Source organism: Littorina saxatilis, linkage group LG6 (assembly GCF_037325665.1).
Source record: "Littorina saxatilis isolate snail1 linkage group LG6, US_GU_Lsax_2.0, whole genome shotgun sequence".
NCBI classification, from domain to species: domain Eukaryota; kingdom Metazoa; phylum Mollusca; class Gastropoda; order Littorinimorpha; family Littorinidae; genus Littorina; species Littorina saxatilis.
The window spans coordinates 35,658,012-35,684,170 of NC_090250.1; the positions used below are offsets into that span (position 1 = coordinate 35,658,012).

General features: G+C 40.8%; 1 protein-coding gene and 1 long non-coding RNA gene across 2 annotated transcripts in view; one reads left to right on the forward strand and one right to left on the reverse strand.

The window, feature by feature from the left end:
* Positions 1-15,807, forward strand: part of LOC138969112 (iduronate 2-sulfatase-like) — a 16,475-nt gene extending 668 nt beyond the window's left edge. Inside the window, exons 2-8 of the mRNA XM_070341821.1 lie at positions 533-675; positions 2,124-2,301; positions 2,691-2,779; positions 2,996-3,206; positions 3,834-3,994; positions 4,437-4,563; positions 14,824-15,807. Of these exons, the coding sequence (XP_070197922.1) occupies positions 533-675; positions 2,124-2,301; positions 2,691-2,779; positions 2,996-3,206; positions 3,834-3,994; positions 4,437-4,563; positions 14,824-15,662 (1,748 nt within the window). The 3' untranslated portion in view covers positions 15,663-15,807. The remainder of the gene's footprint in view (positions 1-532; positions 676-2,123; positions 2,302-2,690; positions 2,780-2,995; positions 3,207-3,833; positions 3,995-4,436; positions 4,564-14,823) is intronic.
* LOC138969111 (uncharacterized) lies at positions 7,018-8,344 on the reverse strand. The gene is made up of 3 exons (XR_011456377.1): positions 8,272-8,344; positions 7,557-7,668; positions 7,018-7,162 (listed from the first exon to the last, which is right to left on the reverse strand). It is a non-coding gene; the product is annotated as an uncharacterized lncRNA (long non-coding RNA).
* Positions 15,808-26,159: the final 10,352 nt, after the last annotated feature.

The following is a 26,159-nucleotide window of genomic DNA, read 5'->3' on the forward strand; positions in this document are numbered from 1 at the left end:
TTGAACTTACGGAATGAACTGTATAGATGCCTTTCATTTACATGGTTTGAGAAGGAAAACATCGGCGCAGCCGTTTTGGTGCATTTTTTCGAAGGAAGGGACACAACTCTGTCGATATTAGGAATGCGTTTTCTCTCCCATGTCAGTCATTTTCCTCGATCAAAAGAACAAATTAATTATTTATGCTTAATTCTGGAGCGCAATCCGTCAATTAATTCACGATAAATATTCTTTGGTTTAATTAAAGGGACTTGTATAAACAAAAATGTAAAACAGTCAATAATGACACAGGACTGTGCGCTTTGAATTTTCAACGCTAAACATTACCGGCAAAAGCTTACAGAGACTTTGAAACATAGTAATCCCGAATGTAAGCTGAACCATTGGGAGATACAGAGACAGGTATGATTACGAAATTAACGAAATAGTTTATTCTACCTCAGGTCTTCAATACCAGCGTGTTATATATTAAACCATGAACTTGGCAGAAATGTATGCGCGTGGACATTTAAAAAGGTGATTATGTCTATAGAACTATCCCGACCCAACGTGTTGTTCCTGGTGGTGGACGACCTGAGGCCCAAGCTGGGGTGTTATGGAGAAACCAACATGGTCACTCCCAACATTGACCAACTCGCCGCCAAGAGCCTTGTGTTTGAACGGGCATACGTACAGGTAAGAAATCTTTGTAACGGTGCAAGCTTGAAGTCATACAAGACAGATTGTTTCTGAAATAAAAGAGTTGTATTTGTGCACGTTGAGCTTAGTCAGTGACCAAACAGTGGATTATTAAGTAGTCATATAAATCTGTGTAAAGACCCAGAAGCTTTCTTTCTTTCTTTCTTTCTTTGGTGTTTAACGTCGTTTTCAACCACGAAGGTTATATCGCGACGGGGAAAGGGGGGGGGGGGGGGGGGGGTGGGATAGAGCCACTTGTTAATTGTTTCTTGTTCACAAAAGCACTAATCAAAAAATTGCTCCAGGGGCTTGCAACGACCCAGAAGCTGGAATATGCTAATTTTATAATTTAGAGAGTGTAGGCTAGTTACGTCTGTATGCTAAAGTGGGTCAATGACAAATTCAATCTACAAAAAGATCATTGTTCTGAAATTCATACCGTGATCTGAATTCTTTGCTTTATTTTCCCACATTGTGGTATTTGTATGATCCACGGTATTCTTGTCTATAAGAGCGCAAGAAATGATCTTAAACGCCAATGATGAAAAGAAAATGGTGTATCAGCCTGTTCGTGTCAAAAGCCTGTTTCAAATCATGGTAGCGCAATTGTTCGAACTATTCATGAAAATTCCTTCAGTGAAATGTCTATATGACATTTTACAAGGGCAATTCAATACAATTCAGTTCGAAACAGCTTTATTATCTGAATTTAAGACAAATAGCAATTTTTTTTAAGTAAAAATTACCGTGTCAATGAATACATTTAAGTCAGTATTGTCGAGTGGTTCCTCCTCCTCTCCTTCGCCGCCGCCCCGTCCTCCTCCTCCTCATCATCATCCGCCTCTTCATCCTCCTTCTCATCATCATCCGCCTCTTCATCCTCCTCCTCATCATCATCCGCCTCTTCATCCTCCTCATCATCATCCGCCTCTTCATCTTCCTCATCATCATCATCATCCGCCTCTTCATCCTCCTCATCATCATCATCCGCCTCTTCATCCTCCTCATCATCATCATCCGCCTCTTCATCCTCCTCATCATCATCATCCGCCTCTTCATCCTCCTCATCATCATCATCCGCCTAGCTCTTCATCCTCCTCATCATCATCATCATCCGCCTCTTCATCCTCCTCATCATCATCATCCGCCTCTTCATCCTCCTCCTCATCATCATCCGCCTCTTCATCCTCCTTCCCATCATCATCCGCCTCTTCATCCTCCTCATCATCATCATCCGCCTCTTCATCCTCCTCATCATCATCATCCGCCTCTTCATCCTCCTCATCATCATCATCCACCTCTTCATCCTCCTCCTCATCATCATCATCCGCCTCTTCATCCTCCTCATCATCATCATCCGCCTCTTCATCCTCCTCCTCCTCATCATCATCCGCCTCTTCATCCTCCTTCTAAGTCTTATCCTCCTCCTCCTTTTATTCTTGCAGCAAGCTCTATGTTCGCCAAGCAGAACGTCCTTCCTGACAGGGCGACGTCCCGACACAACACGCACGTACGATCTGCACGTGTACTTCAGAAACATCGCGGGCAACTACACCACGCTGCCACAACACTTCAAGAACAACGGATACATCACGCAGTCCGTCGGCAAGATCTTCCATCCAGGTATGATCATGCCCACAAATAAACAGCCCGAGTGTTTTCTATGCGCAGAGAAAAAAATGTAGACGAATTAATTTCGTAAAGTCCACGAGTGGCATTGAAATTAATTCATCAATAAAAAAAAAATCCAACTCACCACATCAAGCATTGAGGTGGTTGATTGTCGGTATGTGACCAAGTGGAGGGATGGTCTTCTCCCTTGTAAAAGCCTGGCCACATCTGAGATGGTCAGCCGAACTGTTAACGCGAGAAGGAGTGACAACCTTCATCTTCGTTACTCGCCATGGAATGCGTGAGACATTTTGGAGGACACAGCTAATTCAGTCCCACAGGGCTGTTCACTGGTACGTATGTGTTATTTCCTACCCGCTGTATTTTTTCTTGTCTATCAGGTCCTACGTCTGGAAATACGGATGACTATCCCTTCAGCTGGACTTTCCCAGCAAGGCACGCCCCTTCACGCAAGTACTTTACTGACAAGGTAAGCGTCTTTTCTGTAATTCAATTTAATTCAATTCAGTTCAGTTCAGTTCAGTTCAGTTCAGTTTAGTTTAGTTTAGTTTAGTTTAGTTGAGTTTAGTTGAGTTGAGTTGAGTTGAGTTGAGTTGAGTTGAGTTGAGTTGAGTTGAGTTGAGTTGAGTTGAGTTCAGTTCAGTTCAGTTCAGTTCAGTTCATTTTACCTCAATTTAATCGCCAGATCTGCCCCGGTCCAGACGGCAAACTGTACAACAACGCCGTCTGTCCCTTGGAGCGATCCCAGATCCCTAGCGGCAAGCTGCCTGATGAAGAGAACGCTGACTTCGCCGTGTCCTTCCTTCAAAACAGATCCGTGGACCAAAAGCCTTTCTTCCTCGCTCTGGGCTTCCACAAGCCTCATCTGCCCTTCAGATATGATGCGAAGTATAAAGGTTTGAGACTTGTAAATTTGACATGCCTTTTATATATCAGGGAGGCAGTCCTAAGAAGTACAAGAGTGTGGGTTTACCTCGTGGAGAATAACACCGCGGAGTATAAAGGTTTGGTGAGTGTATATGTTACTTGCCTTTTATGTTACAGGGAGGTAATCCTTAGATACCATTTGGAGTGCATGAGTTTGTTTATTTCAAAAGTCGTATGGAGTATAAAGCTTTGTCGGTTTGGAATGTTCTATACCTCTCATATGTACCAGCGCGATACCCATTAGTAAGAATGATGTGCCCCCTACATTGTTTCCTGGACCATTGCTTCGGTTGCAAAAAATAAAATTAAATTAAAAAACAAAATTAAACAAACAGATGCCGATCTGTATGAAACTGTCTTAGTTATTTCTAAGGGGTAACACTGAAATGACCCTGGACAAACCCAAGACTGTAACTAAGGCTTCCTATGTTTGCAGAGCTGTGTCTCACAATCTCCACTTATGGTTCACTATTGAACTATTGAACCACAGAACGGGGAAATTGGTTGTTCTAAAAAACGGTTTACTATTCAACACACTGCGCTGAGCAGAGTTTGTGTCACTCATGGGCCATGTTGTTGGTTTTGTTGCATTACAGACCTATACCCACTGTCGAAGATCAAGATTGCAGACAACCAGAATGTTCCCATGATGATGCCCTACGTTTCCTTCGCTCCCTGGGATTATCTCAGAACTTTTCAGGACATCCGGGCCTTGAATGTTAGCTGGCCCTTCGGCGTTATACCGAACGATTTTCAGGTGTGTGTACAGCTGATTTAGATAATTATATGCCAAGAAACACATATAGATACCGACAGAAAGAAAGATCACACACGACTGAAAAACACTCCCATGCAAACACGCACGCAATCACGCACGCACGCCAGCAGGTATGCAGCGACGCACGCAGCACGCATGGTCGCACGCACACACGCACGCACTCACACACTCACACACACACATACACACACACACACACACACCCACACACACGCGCGCGCGCGCGCGCACGCACACACACACACACACACACGCACACGCATACATACACGCACACACATACACAAACACATACACATACACACACACACAAACACACTCACACACACACAAACAAACATACACACACACACTATTTCTTGTGCGTGTTTATTATTGTAATCAGTTCATTTGAAAGTGATTATCCCTGTGTTTTGTGCAGTACCTGATGCGTCAGAGCTATTCAGCCGCTACTTCTTTCACGGACGGTCTGGTTGGTCGAGTGCTGGCTGCTTTGGACCAATCAGGATTCGCCAACAATACTATCATCACCTTTCATGGTGACCACGGTACATAGTTCTTTGTGATGTTCTTCTATTTCTTGACCTTCAATCCTTGTATTTAGTTGATTCTGGCTATCTAAAATAGGTCTTTGGATGGTAGTGCTGGTCTCAGGTCGAAAACGCTGTGCGTGGTAATAGTGCGCTCACGAGCGCTTATTTCAGCTTATAGCTCTGGAGAGTGTTAAGTGAATTTGGTGCACGGATTAGCCATAGATATGTCCAAGTTTAGGCAAAATTTGAAATAATTATAATAACGATTTGTTCTTTGCCGTATAACTGGAGACTGCCTACGTGAGTTTGGTAACACTCCAAGACACGCCTGAGCTACAAGCGTGAGCGTGATCGATTGCTTCCTTGCTTTTAACTCCAAATTTCATGCAAATCGACCAACACTGTAGTTATTAGCGATCAAAAGTGTGACGGACGGACAGAAGCCTTTTACTGATATGGATGAAAGTGGGCATGGCCATTTTTTTTATGTGATGCTATTAGTGGGGCTCCTATGTTGCAAAATCATTCAAATCATGCAACAAACACCAAATTAAGCAAATATGAAGAGTTTTATGTGCTTAACAAAACCTGATACAGAGCCATCGCGAAAAATAAAAAAATGGGTAGTTTTTAAACAATTTTTCAAAATGGCCGCCAGTATAAACGGTTGGGTATGTTAGGCATATTTCACTTCATGTGATTAACAGCAAATTTGGCGTAAATGGACATTTGCTTTTGCTTAACAAAACCTGATACAGAGCCACCGTGAAAAAATTAAGAAATCAGTAGTTTTTTTACAATTTTCAAAATGGCCGCCAATAAAAGGGTATTTAGGCATTTTTGATGCTACAAGACATTCTCTTGCAATAGAAACTAACACAAACACATTTTTAAACAAACAATACATGTATTGTTGGTGCTGAGAATGATTGGACGGTGTGGGTGGCAGGGTTGAAGAATTTGTGGATTACCTAAACTGTGCAAAAATAAATATATTGCACCAATTTTCATACCAAAACGAAAACATTCATTCCTGTGCTGTTATATTCAATGTATGCTATTGAGGGCACTCAACTTGGCTAACTGGAACACTTTTAAGATAAAAGGTGGCCTTTACATGGGTTATTTGACCGCCGCCCAAATAAGGGTACCCCCAAAATAAAACTGATAAAAATGTAATGTATCAACTCAAAAGTCGACTAAAATTCATAATCGCTGTATTTCGAAAACGTTGTTTGTTCTCATGTGTTTACACAACTAGCACATTCCGGCAAGTGTCTATACTCAAAAGAAACTTTGGCAGTACTTGAAACAACCATCTGTCATATATACATATGCGAAGTCAAAAATATGTGGGATGTAAGTCAACAAACCTGTGGCAGTTTTTAAAATATTATTTCGTGAAGATTTGAAAGTGTACTCAAACGGTTGAACTATGCCTCGTGCGTAGACACACATTCCTGAAAGTTTCAACGCAACCCACTTGGTCATTGCTAAAATACATGGATTTTAGTTGACTTGGGTATCCCTCAAATTTGACACATAAACATCTCATCCGTGAGATCGACACATACATCAGTAGGTACAATGGCACAACACTAGAAATATGCAAGATGGCGAAATAAAACAACCTGTTCTGGATGGATAATCAAGTTGACTTTCTCTTCGTATACAACAGTGACCCAGTTGTGCCTCAGGAATTGTCGTCGGCTTTTTAAAAGGTACCCGAAGTTTTTGTCACATCTCTTTGTCACGTCAAGGCTATCCTTATTTTGACGGCGTAAATGATGATGTTAAAAAAAAATGTGATAGATAGCGAAGATGCGAGCCTTTAATGGCATAGACAGTTTGAATAAAATGACACAGGAATAAAAGTTTGAGTTGGGGTATGAAAATGGGTGCAATAATATTTTTGCACAGTTTAGATGCTGACAGTTTTCACAGGCATGCAAGCGCATTTGCAGAGAGCTGTGCTCTGCAGTCCTTCTTAGCAGCATTTGCAGCGTTTTGTTGTACAGCTCTTCTTGCAGGCACACCTCATGAGTTCTCGGCACACGCTGGATACCTCTTGAAAGCTCGTCCAGAATGACTCCCACTTTCCAGCCTTGAACTGCCAGCCCACAGAGTTTGGAAGTCTAATAGGTAGATGGCTCTTCTCAATCTCATGTCCTGCAGCAGCACCTCACTTGTAAGGGGATTATGGTCAATTTGGCAGCTCTTTTTACTGAAGAGGTACCGTCTAGCACTGTTTACACCCAGTACGTTGCTGGTTTTGTCCTACAAATGTACACCAAAAAGCTCTTGTGCTGCCCTGTCAGTGGTACTTAGCTTACAAAGAGGAGCAGACAACCTGAAGAAAGTTTGAGTGACGTCTTCAAATGCTTGCCATACTTCCCAAGCCTTCTGATTCCCCAATACCATTGAAGAACGACATAGTGTCACAGCCTGTAAGGCTATGCAAAATGGGCAGACAGGGTGACTTCTCTTGGCCAATGGCTTTGGCAATGTGGCGATACACTTCACGAGCAGAAAAAAAACGCAACACAGCTGGAATGAGAAGCAGACTGTCTGGCCTCCTCTACATCCATGGTGCAGGAAATCAGCCTGGGGTACCCTTCACACAAAAGATGAAAAGTGACATTTTTATTTGAATGTATTTGAATAATGTTTACTATCTCAGAGAGTCGGTCAAAGCCGGGTTAGCAAGTCTTCACACAACAGACCAAAATGAAAGAAAATTGTATTTCATGAATTCGTATAATTCTTACTGTTTCAGGTTAAAAAACAAACAAACACAGTTTCCAGTGACCCAACTGATTCTGGAATCTTTCTGACCGCTACATTTATTCGCTTCAAGTCAAACAGTCGCTAACAGAATGTTGACCATAGTGAGGGTTCGTACGTTAAACCCATCAAATTCACAGATGTCGCTTACAAATGATGTGCAAACATGTTCCAATTAATACAAATAAAAATATCTTACTGTTAAGATGTATTAGGTAACAAACCTTGATACAGTAGTACTACTACTAGTGAAATCGGCTCCCTTCTGTGGCACCGGAATAAATGCAGAACGCTTGTTCCCAGGAACCGGCATGTGGTGTAACTCTTGTATATATCCTGTAAAAATAAAATTCACACCAATGCACGGTCAACTTAAAATTAGCAAAAGGATGAGAAACAAGCAACAAACCAAAATTGTAAAACTCAAAGAGCGGTACCTCTTCATTTTTCAAAACCACTTATCTCATTTGATTAGCATATACTGTATGCTTTTGTCTGTTACCTACCGTCTTTGAAAGTTTGATCACAACACTGTAAAGACATGGGGAGTGGAGTGTTTTTATCTCCAGCTGGTCATCCTACTATCTGGCCTACCCTCACTCAGTTTTTGACTCTACCCCTCCCCACCTTATGGAAGTCCTTAACGTAGGCAGGACTAATCATTTATCATACCATGAACAATCTCTTTCTCCTCGCCTTTTATTCAAAGTTCGTTTAATCTGTTTAAAATCACCAGCGTGGCGATCATGATTTCCTTACTTGTAATCAACAGATAGATCTAGATCTATCAGCATCACAATCCAGCTGATGAGCTATTGCAAGATTAAACAAAGTCTCTGCATTTCAGCGCTTCACCCGATGAATAACAGACCCCAGGGGAGAATTAAACAGTAAAATGATGTGACATTGGTGAATGGATGCGTATTCTTGAAAACTTACCTTCAGAAACGTTGTTTTCGCTCAAATCAAAACACGCAATGTTGCGGAGGCCGCCATCTTGAATTTTCATGCTGCGGATATATAAAATTCTAAAAACGATCAAATTAAATACCAGAACACAAAAATACCCATAAGAGTATTTATGTCATGCATGTGTTATCAGCAGACAACTTCTGGTGCATGGTAAACCATTGAATTTTACATTTGCTGAGTTGGGAATATTTACTGCTGAGCGCTTTTGGTACGAATTTCGTCTGCTGTAAATGCAGCCTTTTATTCCCTATCAAAGACCAAAAAAAACGATTTCTGAAGTGGCTCTGTATCTGAAATCCCTTAAATAATTATAAGGAACAATATCACAAAGTATGATGTTTGTTGCAAGATGTGAATGATTTATGAGTGCGTCTGCAACATACGAGCCCCACTATATGTAATCTTAAAAGACGAGTCAAATATTTTAAGATTCATTCAGTGTGGCGACGAACCTCACATGGGACTAAATCATTGGATTGCCCTAACAAGATAATCAGTTGTATTTGAACTTGAAGAAATGAAAGCAAAATCTATGTAATAAGCTTTAGTTTTTTCTCTCTTTGTCGTCCGCATTCCAAATATGTGAACTATATTTAAGCTTTATTATCTACGTTGACCTGTACATTTAACCTCCTGAATTATAAAAATAATCATGTAACATTTGTAACAGCAGTATAGTGACTTCGTATCAAGTTTGTGAAAATGATGACTTAAGAAAGTTTCAGTACTGGAGCCAGTGGTTAGCAAAGTCAAATGTAGCTTTTTATATTTAGTCAAGTTTTGACTAAATATTTTAACATCGAGGGGGAATCGAAACGAGGGTCGTGGTGTATGTGCGTGTGTGTGTGTGTGTCTGTGTGTCTGTGTGTGTGTGTGTGTAGAGCGATTCAGACTAAACTACTGGACCGATCTTTATGAAATTTGACATGAGAGTTCCTGGGTATGAAATCCCCATACGTTTTTTTCATTTTTTTGATAAATGTCTTTGATGACGTCATATCCGGCTTTTCGTGAAAGTTGAGGCGGCACTGTCACGCCCTCATTTTTCAACCAAATTGGTTGAAATTTTGGTCAAGTAATCTTCGACGAAGCCCGGACTTCGGTATTGCATTTCAGCTTGGTGGCTTAAAAATTAATTAATGACTTTGGTCATTAAAAATCTGAAAATTGTAAAAAAAAATAAAAATTTATAAAACGATCCAAATTTACGTTTATCTTATTCTCCATCATTTGCTGATTCCAAAAACATATAAATATGTTATATTCGGATTCAAAACAAGCTCTGAAAATTAAATATATAAAAATTATTATCAAAATTAAATGTTCCAAATCAATTTAAAAACACTTTCATCTTATTCCTTGTCGGTTCCTGATTCCAAAAACATATAGATATGATATGTTTGGATTAAAAACACGCTCAGAAAGTTAAAACAAAGAGAGGTACAGAAAAGCGTGCTATCCTTCTTAGCGCAACTACTACCCCGCTCTTCTTGTCAATTTCACTGCCTTTGCCATGAGCGGTGGACTGACGATGCTACGAGTATACGGTCTTGCTGAAAAATGGCAGCTACTTGACTAAATATTGTATTTTCGCCTTACGCGACTTGTTATTGTTTCTTACAAACATGATGGTAGTAATACGACGTTACAACAACAACAAGTCGCGTAAGGCGAAAATACAATATTTAGTCAAGTAGCTGTCGAACTCACAGAATGAAACTGAACGCAATGCAACGCAGCAAGACCGTATACTCGTAGTCCACCCAGAGACTATAACCGCTCACGGCATAGGCAGTGAAATTGACAAGAAGAGCGGGGTAGTGGTTACGCTATGCTGCATAGCACGCTTTTCTGTACCTCTCTTCGTTTTAACTTTCTGAGCGTGTTTTTAATCCAAACATATCATATCTATATGTTTTTGGAATCAGGAACCGACAAGGAATAAGATGAAAGTGTTTTTAAATTGATTTGGACAATTTAATTTTGATAATAATTTTTATATATTTAATTTTCAGAGCTTGTTTTTAATCCGAATATAACATACTAGAATGAATACCCGCTTCGCCGGGTAGCCGGCTTCGCCGGGAAGAAGTACTTAGAGCCGTACGCCGGCTTCGCCGGGTCCGAACAATGGACCCGCCAAGCTTAGGTCCCTCCCAGACTCGTGGAATGGGAACAGCACGAAAATGATTCAGTGGCCATAATGCCATTCCTGACCATATCGAGTCCCATCCTTGTCGACGAATGTAACCGTGTTAATCACCTTTGGAGGCGAACTCCACTCAAACAGGACTGAGCAAGTTATGGCTTTTCAAAGGAAGGCCAGTACATAAAATTACGTTAAAATTAATATTAAAAGTCCTACGGTTTTGAGCCATTAAGGACTTGAGTGTTTGTCCGCTTTCAAAATGAGGAAAGAAAGAAACAAAAAATAAGGAGAGGAGGGCAGGGGGTGGGGTTGAGTTGATAATGCTCTGTGGAATTTGTTAAAATGAAAAGTAGTTAAGATGTTTCTTGGTAAGAATTATAAGTCTGTATTCTATGTCTTGAATAACGGGCTTGTAATATTATTTTTATTTGGCTCACGTAAGTGTAGCCTATGCGATGATAAACTTTGTCTGTCTGTGCGTGCGTGCGTGCGTGCGTGCGTGCGTGCGTGTGTGTGTGTGTGTGTGTGATAGAAACTTTAACATTTCCGAGTCTATGGATTACGTCAGTCTCGGTCAAAAGTGTTTGACGTGTGTGATAGAAACTATTTGAAGACGTCACATTATGACGTAAGAGGGTTAGACGTCACGCAAAGGAATTACTGAACGTCTCGGTCATTGTTATTGTGAGCGGGCCGAGACTACTTGGCAGATCCAGGGTCTCGCTTTCTTGCACAGTTTCACCTATGCTTACTGTGTGTGTGTGTGTGTGTGTGTGTGTGTGTGTGTGTGTGTGTGTGTGTGTGTGTGTGTGTGTGTGTGTGTGTGTGTGTGTATGTGTGACGGAGTGATTGAGTTTGTGTTACTGTTTGTCGATTTCTTACGTGAGCCTTGAAGGCTTCGCCTCTTGTTTTTATTTCAAATCGAGTTAAAAAGTGGAACCTTCAGGATCACCAATAAAACCAAATAGATGAGCAAGTAAGAGGAACACGAACAATAAATCTCAAAACTTTTTACAAATAAAAGGATTAAGATGTAAGCCACGAAGCCACGAAGGCCGTGGTAATAAAAACAATATGTACAGTTTGGCGACTAGTGGGCCTTGGGTGAGGATATGTTGTCTAGAAGGTAGTCGCTGGAATCAGGAGGGATGGCGGGAGCCACTCGACCTCAAACTGAAACACGCTGATGTGATAATCTGGGCTTAGTTATACCCACAGCCCCATGTCCGAGTCCCTGACCAGTCGGCACAGCAGCAAGCTGTGTGACCAGCCTAGAGAACTGCTACTGCGCAGATAATCCTGGGGACTCAGACCATGGAGCTGCATATGGTCATATAAGGTTTTAAAGGTAATTCTATTTGTAGCGCATGGAGCGAAAATGTGTTGAAATGAATAGGGTTCTCCACAATGGCAGGACTTGTTAAAGATATGGAAGCGGCAGCCGCCGGCACGGAGGCGTCTGAAGATAGTGAGGAGGTTTGTTGGGAGATCGGGGTGTAGATCGTTCATATCAATGGGTTGATAGGACAGAGATGTTACGTACTGACTTCGAATGAGTTTACGGATTTTACTGTAGAACTCGGTTACTGAGTAGCCGATGTTAGTGTTAGCTGGGCTAGATTCTGCCGCTTCTTTGGCAGCGACATCCGCCAGTTCATTTCCCCGGACCCCTACGTGAGAGGGGACCCAGAGAAATGACACGGATGTGCCGGATGAGATTAACTGGTGACATATAAAGAGGATTTCTCTTTGTAGCTCTGCCCGATTTGATGTGTTTCGATGCAGAGCTTGTAATGAAGAGCGCGAGTCAGAGCAGAAAACTACCGCACGCGGTGTGACTGGGAGGTCATTTATAAAAGTGCATGCCATGAGCAAGGCAAATAGCTCGGCTGAGAATATGGAGATGTCTTTATTAAGAGTATATTTCCTTGAGATTTTGAGATCTGGGATCACAAAGGCGCAGCCAACGCTGCCGTCTGCAAATTTGGATCCGTCAGTAAAGACTTTTAAATGCTCCGAGAATTTGTAGTTTAGGGTTTCTTTTGTAGTAGCTAGGTAGACGGGGTTATCTTTTTTGGTAGTATTATCTTCACTGTCGTATATGATAGTAGGGGTTTCCTCAAGCCAAGGCGGGTAGGAGGGCGGGGGGACCCTGGCCAGCTCACTGACCTTCACCCCGCTATCGGCTAGAATGCGGTTTACTGTGTCGGATAAGGGTAGCGTTTTGGCCAAGAGTTGAGTGCTATGTTTGGTGTTGGCCTCATAATTTTGGTGCTGAGGAAAAAAGTCAGTCAGGACCTCGCAGGCAGAGTTCTCTACCGCGTGGGCTCTGACAGCATACTGAGCTGAACGGAGTTTTATCTCATCCACAAGGGGCAGCCACCCACACTCGCTGTAGACTCGACTCTTGCTCGCTTGTTGGGAGAGTCCCAGAGCTATTTTGAGCGCCCTGCACTCTATAATAGCCAGTTTTTTCATGAGCGCCGGGCGCGTCGCGAAATAAGCTTCGCACCCGTAAAGGAGGCGGGAGCGAATTAATGCCCGCACTACCTCTGTGACACACTTACGTCCTCTGGCCCAGGATTGGGACGCCAGGTAACGTATGATATAAAGATCCTTGTTGGCCTTATTGATCAGATGTTCGATATGACTGGTCCAGTTAAGTCGGGTATCGATGATAACGCCGAGGAACTTAACTTCTGAGCTCGGTTTGATAATATCACAACCTATCTTTATACTGCAGTTCCTGTACAGTTGTCTACGGGAGACAACAAGAAAGACTGTTTTATTTGAGGCTAGTTGGAAGCCGTTGGTGTACATATATTGACAGAGGTTGTCGATTTTAGTTTGGTAAGAAGATAAGTCAACAGTGTTGGTAACTCTGTTATGGCGTGGTCTATTAGTGTCTATTAGTGTCTATTAAGCACATAAAATTACACAAAAGCCGCCAGACCACATCACAAACAGAACTGAACAATGCACAGGTGTTGCTCACATAGAGACACACACACAAACACACACACACACAAAAACACAGAGAAGCCGTATCTATAGAGAGATAGATGACAGTGTATTTTTCGCGTGGCTATAAATTGATTCGACCTTTGCACTTTTACAGTGAGGATAATTTACGGGTCCAATTTACGTTCTGTACACTGCGTTGACCTTCTAAAAATAGTAACGCCGGGAATATCCGAAGACGCTCAGCGCAGTGGACAGCGCAGTGTAGTAACTTACAACTGAACGGGAAAGCCACACGAAGGAAGGGAGATAAACGCCAAACACTGGAGAAGATAAGGAAGAGTTACTTATAATGGTGAAATGAACACAAAAACGAAAATGAGTTCAGCGCTGCGCGCTGAGAGCACGTGTTGAAATATCTCATCGATGATATTGTGTCCGGGGTGTAGCTGAATACGGTGTCCAAATTTGAAAAAGATCCACCGAGAACTTTGGCGTTGTGATGTGGTGTAGCGGCTATGGTGTGTCGGTATGGGGGCCCGGGTAGCTGAGGTGGAACCAAAATAGCTGAGGTGGAACCAAAATCGGTTCCGCGCTGCGCGCTGAGAGCACGTGTTGAAATATCGACCAGGTTGTGTCGTGTCCCGGGTCTACCTGAATATGCCCACCAAATTTGAAGCAGATCCATCGAGAACTTTGGCCGTGCATCGCGCACAGACACACAGACAGATACACAGACAGACACACAGACACTAGTCGTATATATATATAGATTTATATGTTTTTGGAATCAGCAAATGATGGAGAATAAGATAAACGTAAATTTGGATCGTTTTATAAATTTTTATTTTTTTTTACAATTTTCAGATTTTTAATGACCAAAGTCATTAATTAATTTTTAAGCCACCAAGCTGAAATGCAATACCGAACCCCGGGCTTCGTCGAAGATTACTTGACCAAACTTTCAACCAATTTGGTTGAAAAATGAGGGCGTGACAGTGCCGCCTCAACTTTGACGAAAAGCCGGATATGACGTCATCAAAGACATTTATCAAAAAAATGAAAAAAACGTTCGGGGATTTCATACCCAGGAACTCTCATGTCAAATTTCATAAAGATCGGTCCAGTAGTTTAGTCTGAATCGCTCTACCTACACACACACACACACACACACACACACACACACACACACGCACAGACACACATACACCACGACCCTCGTTTCGATTCCCCCTCGATGTTAAAATATTTAGTCAAAACTTGACTAAATATAAAAAGCAGCACTATACTGAAACATCCATCGAAATAAATTCTTCAATTTTCTTTTCTGTCCGCTTTGTTTTAAATAAGAGGTCATGACAATGTCGTTTTAGATATGCATTTTTGTCAAACATTCCATGTTTCCACAGGCTGGCACCTCGGTGAACACATGGAATGGACGAAGCACACCAACTTTGACATTGCCCTCCGTATTCCACTCATGTTTCACGTTCCCGGTGTCACTGCGCCCAAGTTGCCCCCTGGTAAAACGTTCCCTTTCAAAGACGCATTGAAGATGCCCATCCACGAAAATACAAGGCACACGAACGACCCGCTCACTAATGATGACTTGGTGGAAGCTGTGGACATCTACCCTACTATTTCTGAGCTCGCTGGACTAGATATCCCCCCTACCTGTTCCCGAAACCCCTTCAGTGAAACTTTCTGCACGGAAGGTGCTAGCTTCGCCTCCCTTATCAAAAGCGTAGCAAAAGACGTCACAATAACGTCAGACACATTCCGTGACGTCAGCAAGTCGTCATATCAAATTATGGACACCAACATTGCATCTTCAGGTTTAAATGACATGGGAATCGCGTCATCCAAAGGTACTGACGTCACCAGAATGTCAACAGGTCATAGAACCAGCAGAAGCAAAGTACAGTGGAAAAGAGCGGTGTTCAGCCAGTATCCGAGACCTTCCTTCTTCCCTTCACGTTCTACAATAGCTCCATCTCTGAACGAAATCATCATTATGGGCTACACGATGCGCACGGACAAGCAGCGCTACACGGAGTGGGTGGCCTACGACCACACGACCTTCTCTGCCAACTGGACGCACGTGTACGCCAGGGAGCTGTACGACTACAGCGCTGACCCTGAGGGCAACTTCAACGTGGTGGACGTGCCGGCCTACAGCGACCTGGCCGTGCAGCTGGCACAGCAACTCAGGGACGGGTGGAGAAGCGTCTTGCCTGGAAGATCGTAGGCATGCAGATCTTCCGTGAATAAAACTAAGTAATTGTGTTTAGTGAAAATTTCCCGTCGTGGACGTGTTTTTACGAGTGATATGTATTCCATTTTGTGATTTTTTTTTTACTACTTTTTTTGCACATAAAAACTAAAACCGCGTGCTTCTAATTTTTGTTTAACGAGAGAATGATAAATAGAATTGGCCATGTACAACGACTCCATGCAACGCCCGGGAACGCACACAGACACTGAGACATATATACAGGTATGCAAACGCAAACACAAGGAAAAGACAGAAATATACAGAGACTGAAACATGTATAGACACAGATTAGGGGTGTTCATTGACGTCGGCGGTCGGGGAAACGTCAAAACCTAAATTTATTTCAAATCGCCGACTTCTTGCCATCCTGTCTTGCTAAAACTCTTGCTTGCAGTAAGTCGAAATTTCCCACGTGACAAGATAACTAGGGGTGTGTCTAAAACACGTGGACAAGGTGCACGTGTAGAAAGCTTGCCTCACTAAAAGCAGAAGTATTCATTTTGCTCTTTTACTTCCCATACAAATCCAACAGAGGTGGTTTTTTTTCAGAATTCGTCTATTGCCAAGCTGTAATGGTTAGTACGCTAAGGACTACAACAATAATACGAAACTTACCTGAACTGTTATTACTATTTCGGCAAACTTGCCGAAGAAAGTTGTATTGGATGCTAGCAACGCCGTTGCAGACGGGCAGATACACTGACCGACACAAGTTTATACGCGGAGACACAGGCACAGATATACAGATACGGAGACACAAACATGCAAATATATATACAGACACAACAATACAGACGCACAGACATTCAGACGCAATCATACTTGCATGCACAAACACAGAGAAGAAGCACACACGCACTCGGACATACACAAACGCGCGCCTAGATGCAGACAGTTAAAAGGATAAGGATACGATTTCATATAGTCCTGTGAGGTTACACTCATAGAAATTCAGGCTACTTTCTCCCTATTGCACATAGTATAATATGTATATCTATACACTAGAGGAATACCCGGCTTCGCCGGGGTGAATCGCGAGACAGAGACAGACAGCGTGGCGGTTCATCACAATCACCTCTGCAAGCGAAGTCCTGTCAAACGGGATTGAGAATTTTAGAGCTTATTTCTTAGCCCTATATTACCTGTTGTGGCTTCTCAAATGCCAGAACATACAGACAGACAAAAGCCGCTAGACCCCATCACAAACAGAACTCTACAATCAACAGGTTTTTTCCCACACACACACACACAAACACACACACAGAGAAGCCGTATATATATATATGTATATCTATATCTATAAATATATAGAGATAGGTGAGAGTGTATTTTTCGCGTGGCGGCTATAAATTGATTCGACCTTTTCACTTTGACAGTAAGAACAACTTACGGGTGCAAGGGAAGCGTTCTGGACAGCGCAGTGACATTCTAAAAATAGTCACTCTCAGAAACGGGAATTTGGGGTGAACGGCGCGACAGAGACAAACAGCGTGGCGGTTCACCACAATCACCTTTGAAAGGCGAAGTCCTGTCAAACGGGATTGAGAATTTTAGAGCTTATTTCTTAGCCCTATATTATCTGCTGTGGCTTCTCACATGCCAGAACATACAGACAGACAAAAGCCGCTAGACCCCATCACAAACAGAACTCTATAATACATAGGTTTTTGCCTACACACACACACAAACACACAGAGAAGCCGTATATATATATGCATATCTGTATCTATAAATATATAGAGATAGGTGAGAGTGTATTTTTCGCGTGGCTATAAATTGATTCGACCTTTTCACTTTGACAGTAAGAACAACTTACGGGTGCAAGGGAAGCGTTCTGGACAGCGCAGTGGACAGCGCAGTGACATTCTAAAAATAGTAATAGTAACTTAGAACTGAACGGGAAAGCCACACGAAGGAAGGGAGATAAACGCCAAACACTGGAGAAGATAAGGAAGAGTTACTTATAATGGTGAAATGAACGCAAAAACGAAAATGAGTTCAGCGCTGCGCGCTGAGAGCACGTGTTGAAATATTTCATCGATGATATTGTGTCCGGGGTGTAGCTGAATACGGTGTCCAAATTTGAAAAAGATCCACCGAGAACTTTGGCGTTGTGATGTGGTGTAGCGGCTATGGTGTGTCGGTATGGGGGCCCGGGTAAGCTGAGGTGGAACCAAAATAGCTGAGGTGGAACCAAAATCGGTTCCGCGCTGCGCGCTGAGAGCACTTGTTGAAATATCTCATCGATGAGGTTGTGTCCGGGGTCTCTCTGAATAAGCCCACCAAATTTGAAGCAGATCCATCGAGAACCTTGGCCGCGCATCGCGCACAGACACACAGACACACAGACAGATACACAGACAGACACACAGACACTAGTCGTATATATATATAGATGCAGATTGTACATGCAGGCATTCAGCCGTCATTCAGTCTTTTACATAACCACACAGAACAATTAGGTCTACATTTTATTTGAGAGATAATTATGTTTATGCAGCGTTTTTAACTATGGCAAAATGACCTTGGTTTTGTTAGCTTCTCGATTACGAGAAAAAAAAAACTCGTTGCATATCACAGGCAGAAATGAAGGCTTACCCCAGATAGATAAAAAAAATTAAGAAAAGATGCATTAACCAGTTCAGCGGTCTATGTGCGCCTCTATGTGTTTTTGTGAGTCTGCATGCGTCAATTAGTACATCCGCGCGCGTGTTTGTCTGTTTCTGTGTCTGTGTCTGTGTCTGATTGTGCGTGTGTGTGTGTGTGTGTGTGTGTGTGTGTGTGTGTGTGTGTGTGTGTGTGTTTGTGTGTGTGTGTGTGTGTTTGTGTGTGTGTGTTTTGCTATGCCTGAAATTGCGTTGTGCACGTGTGTGTGTGTGTGTGTGTGTGTGTGTGTGTGTGTGTTTGTTTGTGTGTTACTAGTGTGTGTGTGTGATTGTGAGTGTGGACGTGAGTGTGTGTGTGTGGGGGGGGTGTGGGTGTGTGCAATTGTGTTGTTCCAATGTATGTCTGCCTGTTTATCTGTCAGTATGTCTGTCTCTCCGTGTCTGTGTGTATCTGCTTTTACAGAGTACGTCTGTCTGTCTGTCTTTCAGTAAACATTAATGTTCACGACAAGTCAACTCTTTGTCTTTTACTGTTTGCGGCTGATTCAAGCCTACACGATCAGTCATTTCCAGCGCCTGTAGCTGCACAAGACTTGTTACGCCCTCCATGGAATGAATAAGAAAAGGGAAAACTGCTGATTTGTGTTGTAGCAACTGGGTACTTCTTTGGTTCGTGTCGCATTACAAGAAAATGGTATGTTTGTGTGTCTCTATTTTTTAAACCTTAAAAAGAAAAAAATATTTAAAGAAAAACTCGTGTTTGGGACTCAATGTGTAGCAAAATATATTGACCCCAGTTTTCGCTTTATATTTTAAAGTTAAACAAGTCGCGTAAGGCGAAAATACAATATTTAGTCAAATAGCTGCCATTTTTCAGCAAGACCGTATACTCGTAGCATCGTCAGTCCACCGCTCATGGCAAAGGCAGTGAAATTGACAAGAAGAGCGGGGTAGTAGTTGCGCTAAGAAGGATAGCACGCTTTTCTGTACCTCTCTTTGTTTTAACTTTCTGAGCGTGTTTTTAATCCAAACATATCATATCTATATGTTTTTGGAATCAGGAACCGACAAGGAATAAGATGAAAGTGTTTTTAAATTGATTTGGAACATTTAATTTTGATAATAATTTTTATATATTTAATTTTCAGAGCTTGTTTTGAATCCGAATATAACGTATTTATATGTTTTTGGAATCAGCAAATGATGGAGAATAAGATAAACGTAAATTTGGATCGTTTTATAAATTTTTATTTTTTTTTACAATTTTCAGATTTTTAATGACCAAAGTCATTAATTAATTTTTAAGCCACCAAGCTGAAATGCAATACCGAACCCCGGGCTTCGTCGAAGATTACTTGACCAAAATTTCAACCAATTTGGTTGAAAAATGAGGGCGCGCGCGTGACAGTGCCGCCTCAACTTTCACGAAAAGCCGGATATGACGTCATCAAAGACATTTATCAAAAAAATGAAAAAAACGTTCGGGGATTTCATACCCAGGAACTCTCATGTCAAATTTCATAAAGATCGGTCCAGTAGTTTAGTCTGAATCGCTCTACACACACACACACACACACGCACGCACGCACATACACCACGACCCTCGTTTCGATTCCCCCTCGATGTTAAAATATTTAGTCAAAACTTGACTAAATATAAAAACAAGTCGCGTAAGGCGAAAATACAATATTTAGTCAAGTAGCTGTCGAACTCACAGAATGAAACTGAACGCAGCAAGACCGTATACTCGTAGCATCGTCACTCCACCGCCCGTGGCAAAGGCAGTGTCCGTGGAATTGACAAGAAGAGCGGGGTATTCGTTGCGCTGAGAAGGATAGCACGCTTTTCTGTACCTCTCTTCGTTTTAACTTTCTGAGCGTGTTTTTAATCCAAACATATCATATCTATATATTTTTGGAATCAGGAACCGACAAGGAATAAGATGAAAGTGTTTTTAAATTGATTTCGAAAAAAAAAATTTGATAATAATTTTTATATATTTAATTTTCAGAGCTTGTTTTTAATCCGAATATAACATATTTATATGTTTATGGAATCAGCAAATGATGGAGAATAAGATAAACGTAAATTTGGATCGTTTTATAAATTTTTATTTTTTTTTACAATTTTCAGATTTTTAATGACCAAAGTCATTAATTAATTTTTAAGCCACCAAGCTGAAATGCAATACCGAACCCCGGGCTTTGTCGAAGATTACTTGACCAAAATTTCAACCAATTTGGTTGAAAAATGAGGGCGTGACAGTGCCGCCTCAACTTTCACGAAAAGCCGGATATGACGTCATCAAAGACATTTATCAAAAAAATGAAAAAAACGTATGGGGATTTCATACCCAGGAACTCTCATGTCAAATTTCATAAAGATCGGTCCAGTAGTTTAGTCTGAATCGCTCTACACACACACACAGACAGACAGACACACACACACACACACACACACACACATACACCACGACCCTCGTCTCGATTCCCCCCTCTACGTTAAAATATTTAGTCAAAACTTGACTAAATATAACAAAGGATTACTGTACTCACCGATACAAAGACGACACAAGACGATTACGAATTTTCGCTTCTGGAAGCTTCATCAGGGAAAGAACACAAAAGAAAACAAGTCGCGTAAGGCGAAAATACAATATTTAGTCAAGTAGCTGTCGAACTCACAGAATGAAACTGAACGCAACGCAACGCAGCAAGACCGTATACTCGTAGCATCGTCACTCCACCGCCCGTGGCAAAGGCAGTGCACGTGGAATTGACAAGAAGAGCGGGGTATTCGTTGCGCTAAGAAGGATAGCACGCTTTTCTGTACCTCTCTTCGTTTTAACTTTCTGAGCGTGTTTTTAATCCAAACATATCATATCTATATATTTTTGGAATCAGGAACCGACAAGGAATAAGATGAAAGTGTTTTTGAATTGATTTCGAAAAAAAAATTTTGATAATAATTTTTATATATTTAATTTTCAGAGCTTGTTTTTAATCCGAATATAACATATTTATATGTTTTTGGAATCAGCAAATGATGGAGAATAAGATAAACGTAAATTTGGATCGTTTTATAAATTTTTATTTTTTTTTACAATTTTCAGATTTTTAATGACCAAAGTCATTAATTAATTTTTAAGCCACCAAGCTGAAATGCAATACCGAACCCCGGGCTTTGTCGAAGATTACTTGACCAAAATTTCAACCAATTTGGTTGAAAAATGAGGGCGTGACAGTGCCGCCTCAACTTTCACGAAAAGCCGGATATGACGTCATCAAAGACATTTATCAAAAAAATGAAAAAAACGTTCGGGGATTTCATACCCAGGAACTCTCATGTCAAATTTCATAAAGATCAGTCCAGTAGTTTAGTCTGAATCGCTCTACACACACACACACACAGACAGACACACGCACATACACCACGACCCTCGTTTCGATTCCCCCTCGATGTTAAAATATTTAGTCAAAACTTGACTAAATATAACAAGTCGCGTAAGGCGAAAATACAATATTTAGTCAAGTAGCTGTCGAACTCACAGAATGAAACTGAACGCAACGCAACGCAGCAAGACCGTATACTCGTAGCATCGTCACTCCACCGCCCGTGGCAAAGGCAGTGCACGTGGAATTGACAAGAAGAGCGGGGTATTCGTTGCGCTGAGAAGGATAGCACGCTTTTCTGTACCTCTCTTCGTTTTAACTTTCTGAGCGTGTTTTTAATCCAAACATATCATATCTATATATTTTTGGAATCAGGAACCGACAAGGAATAAGATGAAAGTGTTTTTAAATTGATTTGGAACAAAAACTTTTGATAATAATTTTTATATATTTAATTTTCAGAGCTTGTTTTTAATCCGAATATAACATATTTATATGTTTTTGGAATCAGCAAATGATGGAGAATAAGATAAATGTAAATTTGGATCGTTTTATAAATTTTTATTTTTTTTTACAATTTTCAGATTTTTAATGACCAAAGTCATTAATAAATTTTTAAGCCACCAAGCTGAAATGCAATACCGAACCCCGGGCTTCGTCGAAGAGTACTTGACCAAAATTTCAATCAATTTGGTTGAAAAATGAGGGCGTGACAGTGCCGCCTCAACTTTCACGAAAAGCCGGATATGACGTCATCAAAGCCATTTATCAAAAAAATGAAAAAAATGTTCGGGGATTTCATATCCAGGAACTCTCATGTCAAATTTCATAAAGATCGGTCCAGTAGTTTAGTCTGAATCGCTCTACACACACACACACACGCACACACACACACACGCACATACACCACGACCCTCGTTTCGATTCCCCCTCGATGTTAAAATATTTAGTCAAAACTTGACTAAATATAACAACAAGTCGCGTAAGGCGAAAATACAATATTTAGTCAAGTAGCTGCCATTTTTCAGCAAGACCGTATACTCGTAGCATCGTCAGTCCACCGCTCATGGCAAAGGCAGTGAAATTGACAAGAAGAGCGGGGTAGTAGTTGCGCTAAGAAGGATAGCACGCTTTTCTGTACCTCTCTTTGTTTTAACTTTCTGAGCGTGTTTTTAATCCAAACATATCATATCTATATGTTTTTGGAATCAGGAACCGACAAGGAATAAGATGAAAGTGTTTTTAAATTGATTTGGAACATTTAATTTTGATAATAATTTTTATATATTTAATTTTCAGAGCTTGTTTTGAATCCGAATATAACATATTTATATGTTTTTGGAATCAGCAAATGATGGAGAATAAGATAAACGTAAATTTGGATCGTTTTATAAATTTTTATTTTTTTTTACAATTTTCAGATTTTTAATGACCAAAGTCATTAATTAATTTTTAAGCCACCAAGCTGAAATGCAATACCGAACCCCGGGCTTCGTCGAAGATTACTTGACCAAAATTTGAACCAATTTGGTTGAAAAATGAGGGCGTGACAGTGCCGCCTCAACTTTCACGAAAAGCCGGATATGACGTCATCAAAGACATTTATCAAAAAAATGAAAAAAACGTTCGGGCATTTCATACCCAGGAACTCTCATGTCAAATTTCATAAAGATCGGTCCAGTAGTTTAGTCTGAATCGCTCTACACACACACACACACAGACAGACAGACACACGCACATACACCACGACCCTCGTTTCGATTCCCCCTCGATGTTAAAATATTTAGTCAAAACTTGACTAAATATAACAAAAAGCAGACGCAATACGGAACGAATTCATCAGGAAAAGAACACAAAAGACAACAAAAAGCAGACGCAACACGGAACGAATTCATCAGGAAAAGAACACAAAAGACAACAAATCGCGTAAGGCGAAAATACAACATTTAGTCAAGTAGCTGTCGAACTCACAGAATGAAACTGAACGCAATGCAACGCAGCAAGACCGTATACTCGTAGCATCGTCAGTCCACCGCTCATGGCAAAGGCAGTGAAATTGACAAGAAGAGCGGGGTAGTAGTTGCGCTGAGAAGGATAGCACGCTTTTCTGTACCTCTCTTCGTTTTAACTTTCTGAGCGTGTTTTCAATCCAAACATATCATATCTATATGTTTTTGGAATCAGGAACCGACAAGGAATAAGATGAATTTTGATAATAATTTTTATATATTTAATTTTCAGAGCTTGTTTTTAATCCAAATATAACATATTTATATGTTTTTGGAATCAGCAAATGATGGAGAATAAGATGAACGTAAATTTGGATAGTTTTATAAAACTTTTTTTTTTTTTTTACAATTTTCAGATTTTTAATGACCAAAGTCATTAATTAAATTTTAAGCCACCAAGCTGAAATGCAATACCGAAGTCCGGGCTTCGTCGGAGATTACTTGACCAAAATTTCAATCAATTTGGTTAAAAAATGAGGGCGTGACAGTGCCGCCTCAACTTTCACGAAAAGCCGGAAATGACGTCATCAAAGACATTTATCAAAAAAATGAAAAAACGTATGGGGATATCATACCCAGGAACCTCCCCCCGTGTACACTACATTGGGTGTGCACGTTAAAGATCCCACGATTGTCAAAAAGGTCTTTCCTGGCAAAATTGCTTAGGCACAGTTAACAATTGTCTACCTATACCCGTGTGACTTGGAATAATAGGCCGTGAAAGGTAAATATGCGCCGAAATGGCTGCAATCTACTGGCCGTATAAAATTTCATCTCACACGGCATCACTGCAGAGCGCCTAGAACTGTACCCACGGAATATGCGCGATATAAGACTCATTGATTGATTGATTGATTGAAATTTCATAAAGATCGGTCCAGTAGTTTGGTCTGAATCGCTCTACACGCACGCACGCACACACACACACACACACATACACACACACACACATACACCACGACCCTCGTCTCGATTCCCCCCTCTATGTTAAAACATTTAGTCATAACTTGACTAAATGTAACAAGTCGCGTAAGGCGAAAATACAATATTTAGTCAAGTAGCTGTCGAACTCACAGAATGAAACTGAACGCAGCAAGACCGTATACTCGTAGCATCGTCACTCCACCGCCCGTGGCAAAGGCAGTGTCCGTGGAATTGACAAGAAGAGCGGGGTATTCGTTGCGCTGAGAAGGATAGCACGCTTTTCTGTACCTCTCTTCGTTTTAACTTTCTGAGCGTGTTTTTAATCCAAACATATCATATCTATATATTTTTGGAATCAGGAACCGACAAGGAATAAGATGAAAGTGTTTTTAAATTGATTTCGAAAAAAAAATTTGATAATAATTTTTATATATTTAATTTTCAGAGCTTGTTTTTAATCCGAATATAACATATTTATATGTTTATGGAATCAGCAAATGATGGAGAATAAGATAAACGTAAATTTGGATCGTTTTATAAATTTTTATTTTTTTTTACAATTTTCAGATTTTTAATGACCAAAGTCATTAATTAATTTTTAAGCCACCAAGCTGAAATGCAATACCGAACCCCGGGCTTTGTCGAAGATTACTTGACCAAAATTTCAACCAATTTGGTTGAAAAATGAGGGCGTGACAGTGCCGCCTCAACTTTCACGAAAAGCCGGATATGACGTCATCAAAGACATTTATCAAAAAAATGAAAAAAACGTATGGGGATTTCATACCCAGGAACTCTCATGTCAAATTTCATAAAGATCGGTCCAGTAGTTTAGTCTGAATCGCTCTACACACACACACAGACAGACAGACACACACACACACACACATACACACACACACACACACATACGCCACGACCCTCGTCTCGATTCCCCCCTCTACGTTAAAATATTTAGTCAAAACTTGACTAAATATAACAAAGGATTTCTGTACTCACCGATACAAGAACAGCACAAGACGATACGAATTTTTGCTTATGGAAGCTTCATCAGGGAAGAAAAAACAAGTCGCGTAAGGCGAAAATACAATATTTAGTCAAGTAGCTGTCGAACTCACAGAATGAAACTGAACGCAATGCCATTGTTCAGCAAGACCGTATACTCGTAGCATCCGAGTCGTCAGTCCACCGCTCATGGCAAAGGCAGTGAAATTGACAAGAAGAGCGGGGTAGTAGTTGCGCTAAGAAGGATAGGACGCTTTTCTGTACCTCTCTTTGTTTTAACTTTCTGAGCGTGTTTTTAATCCAAACATATCATATCTATATGTTTTTGGAATCAGGAACCGACAAGGAATAAGATGAAAGTGTTTTTAAATTGATTTGGACAATTTAATTTTGATAATAATTTTTATATATTTAATTTTCAGAGCTTGTTTTTAATCCGAATATAACATATTTATATGTTTTTGGAATCAGCAAATGATGGAGAATAAGATAAACGTAAATTTGGATCGTTTTATAAATTTTTATTTTTTTTTA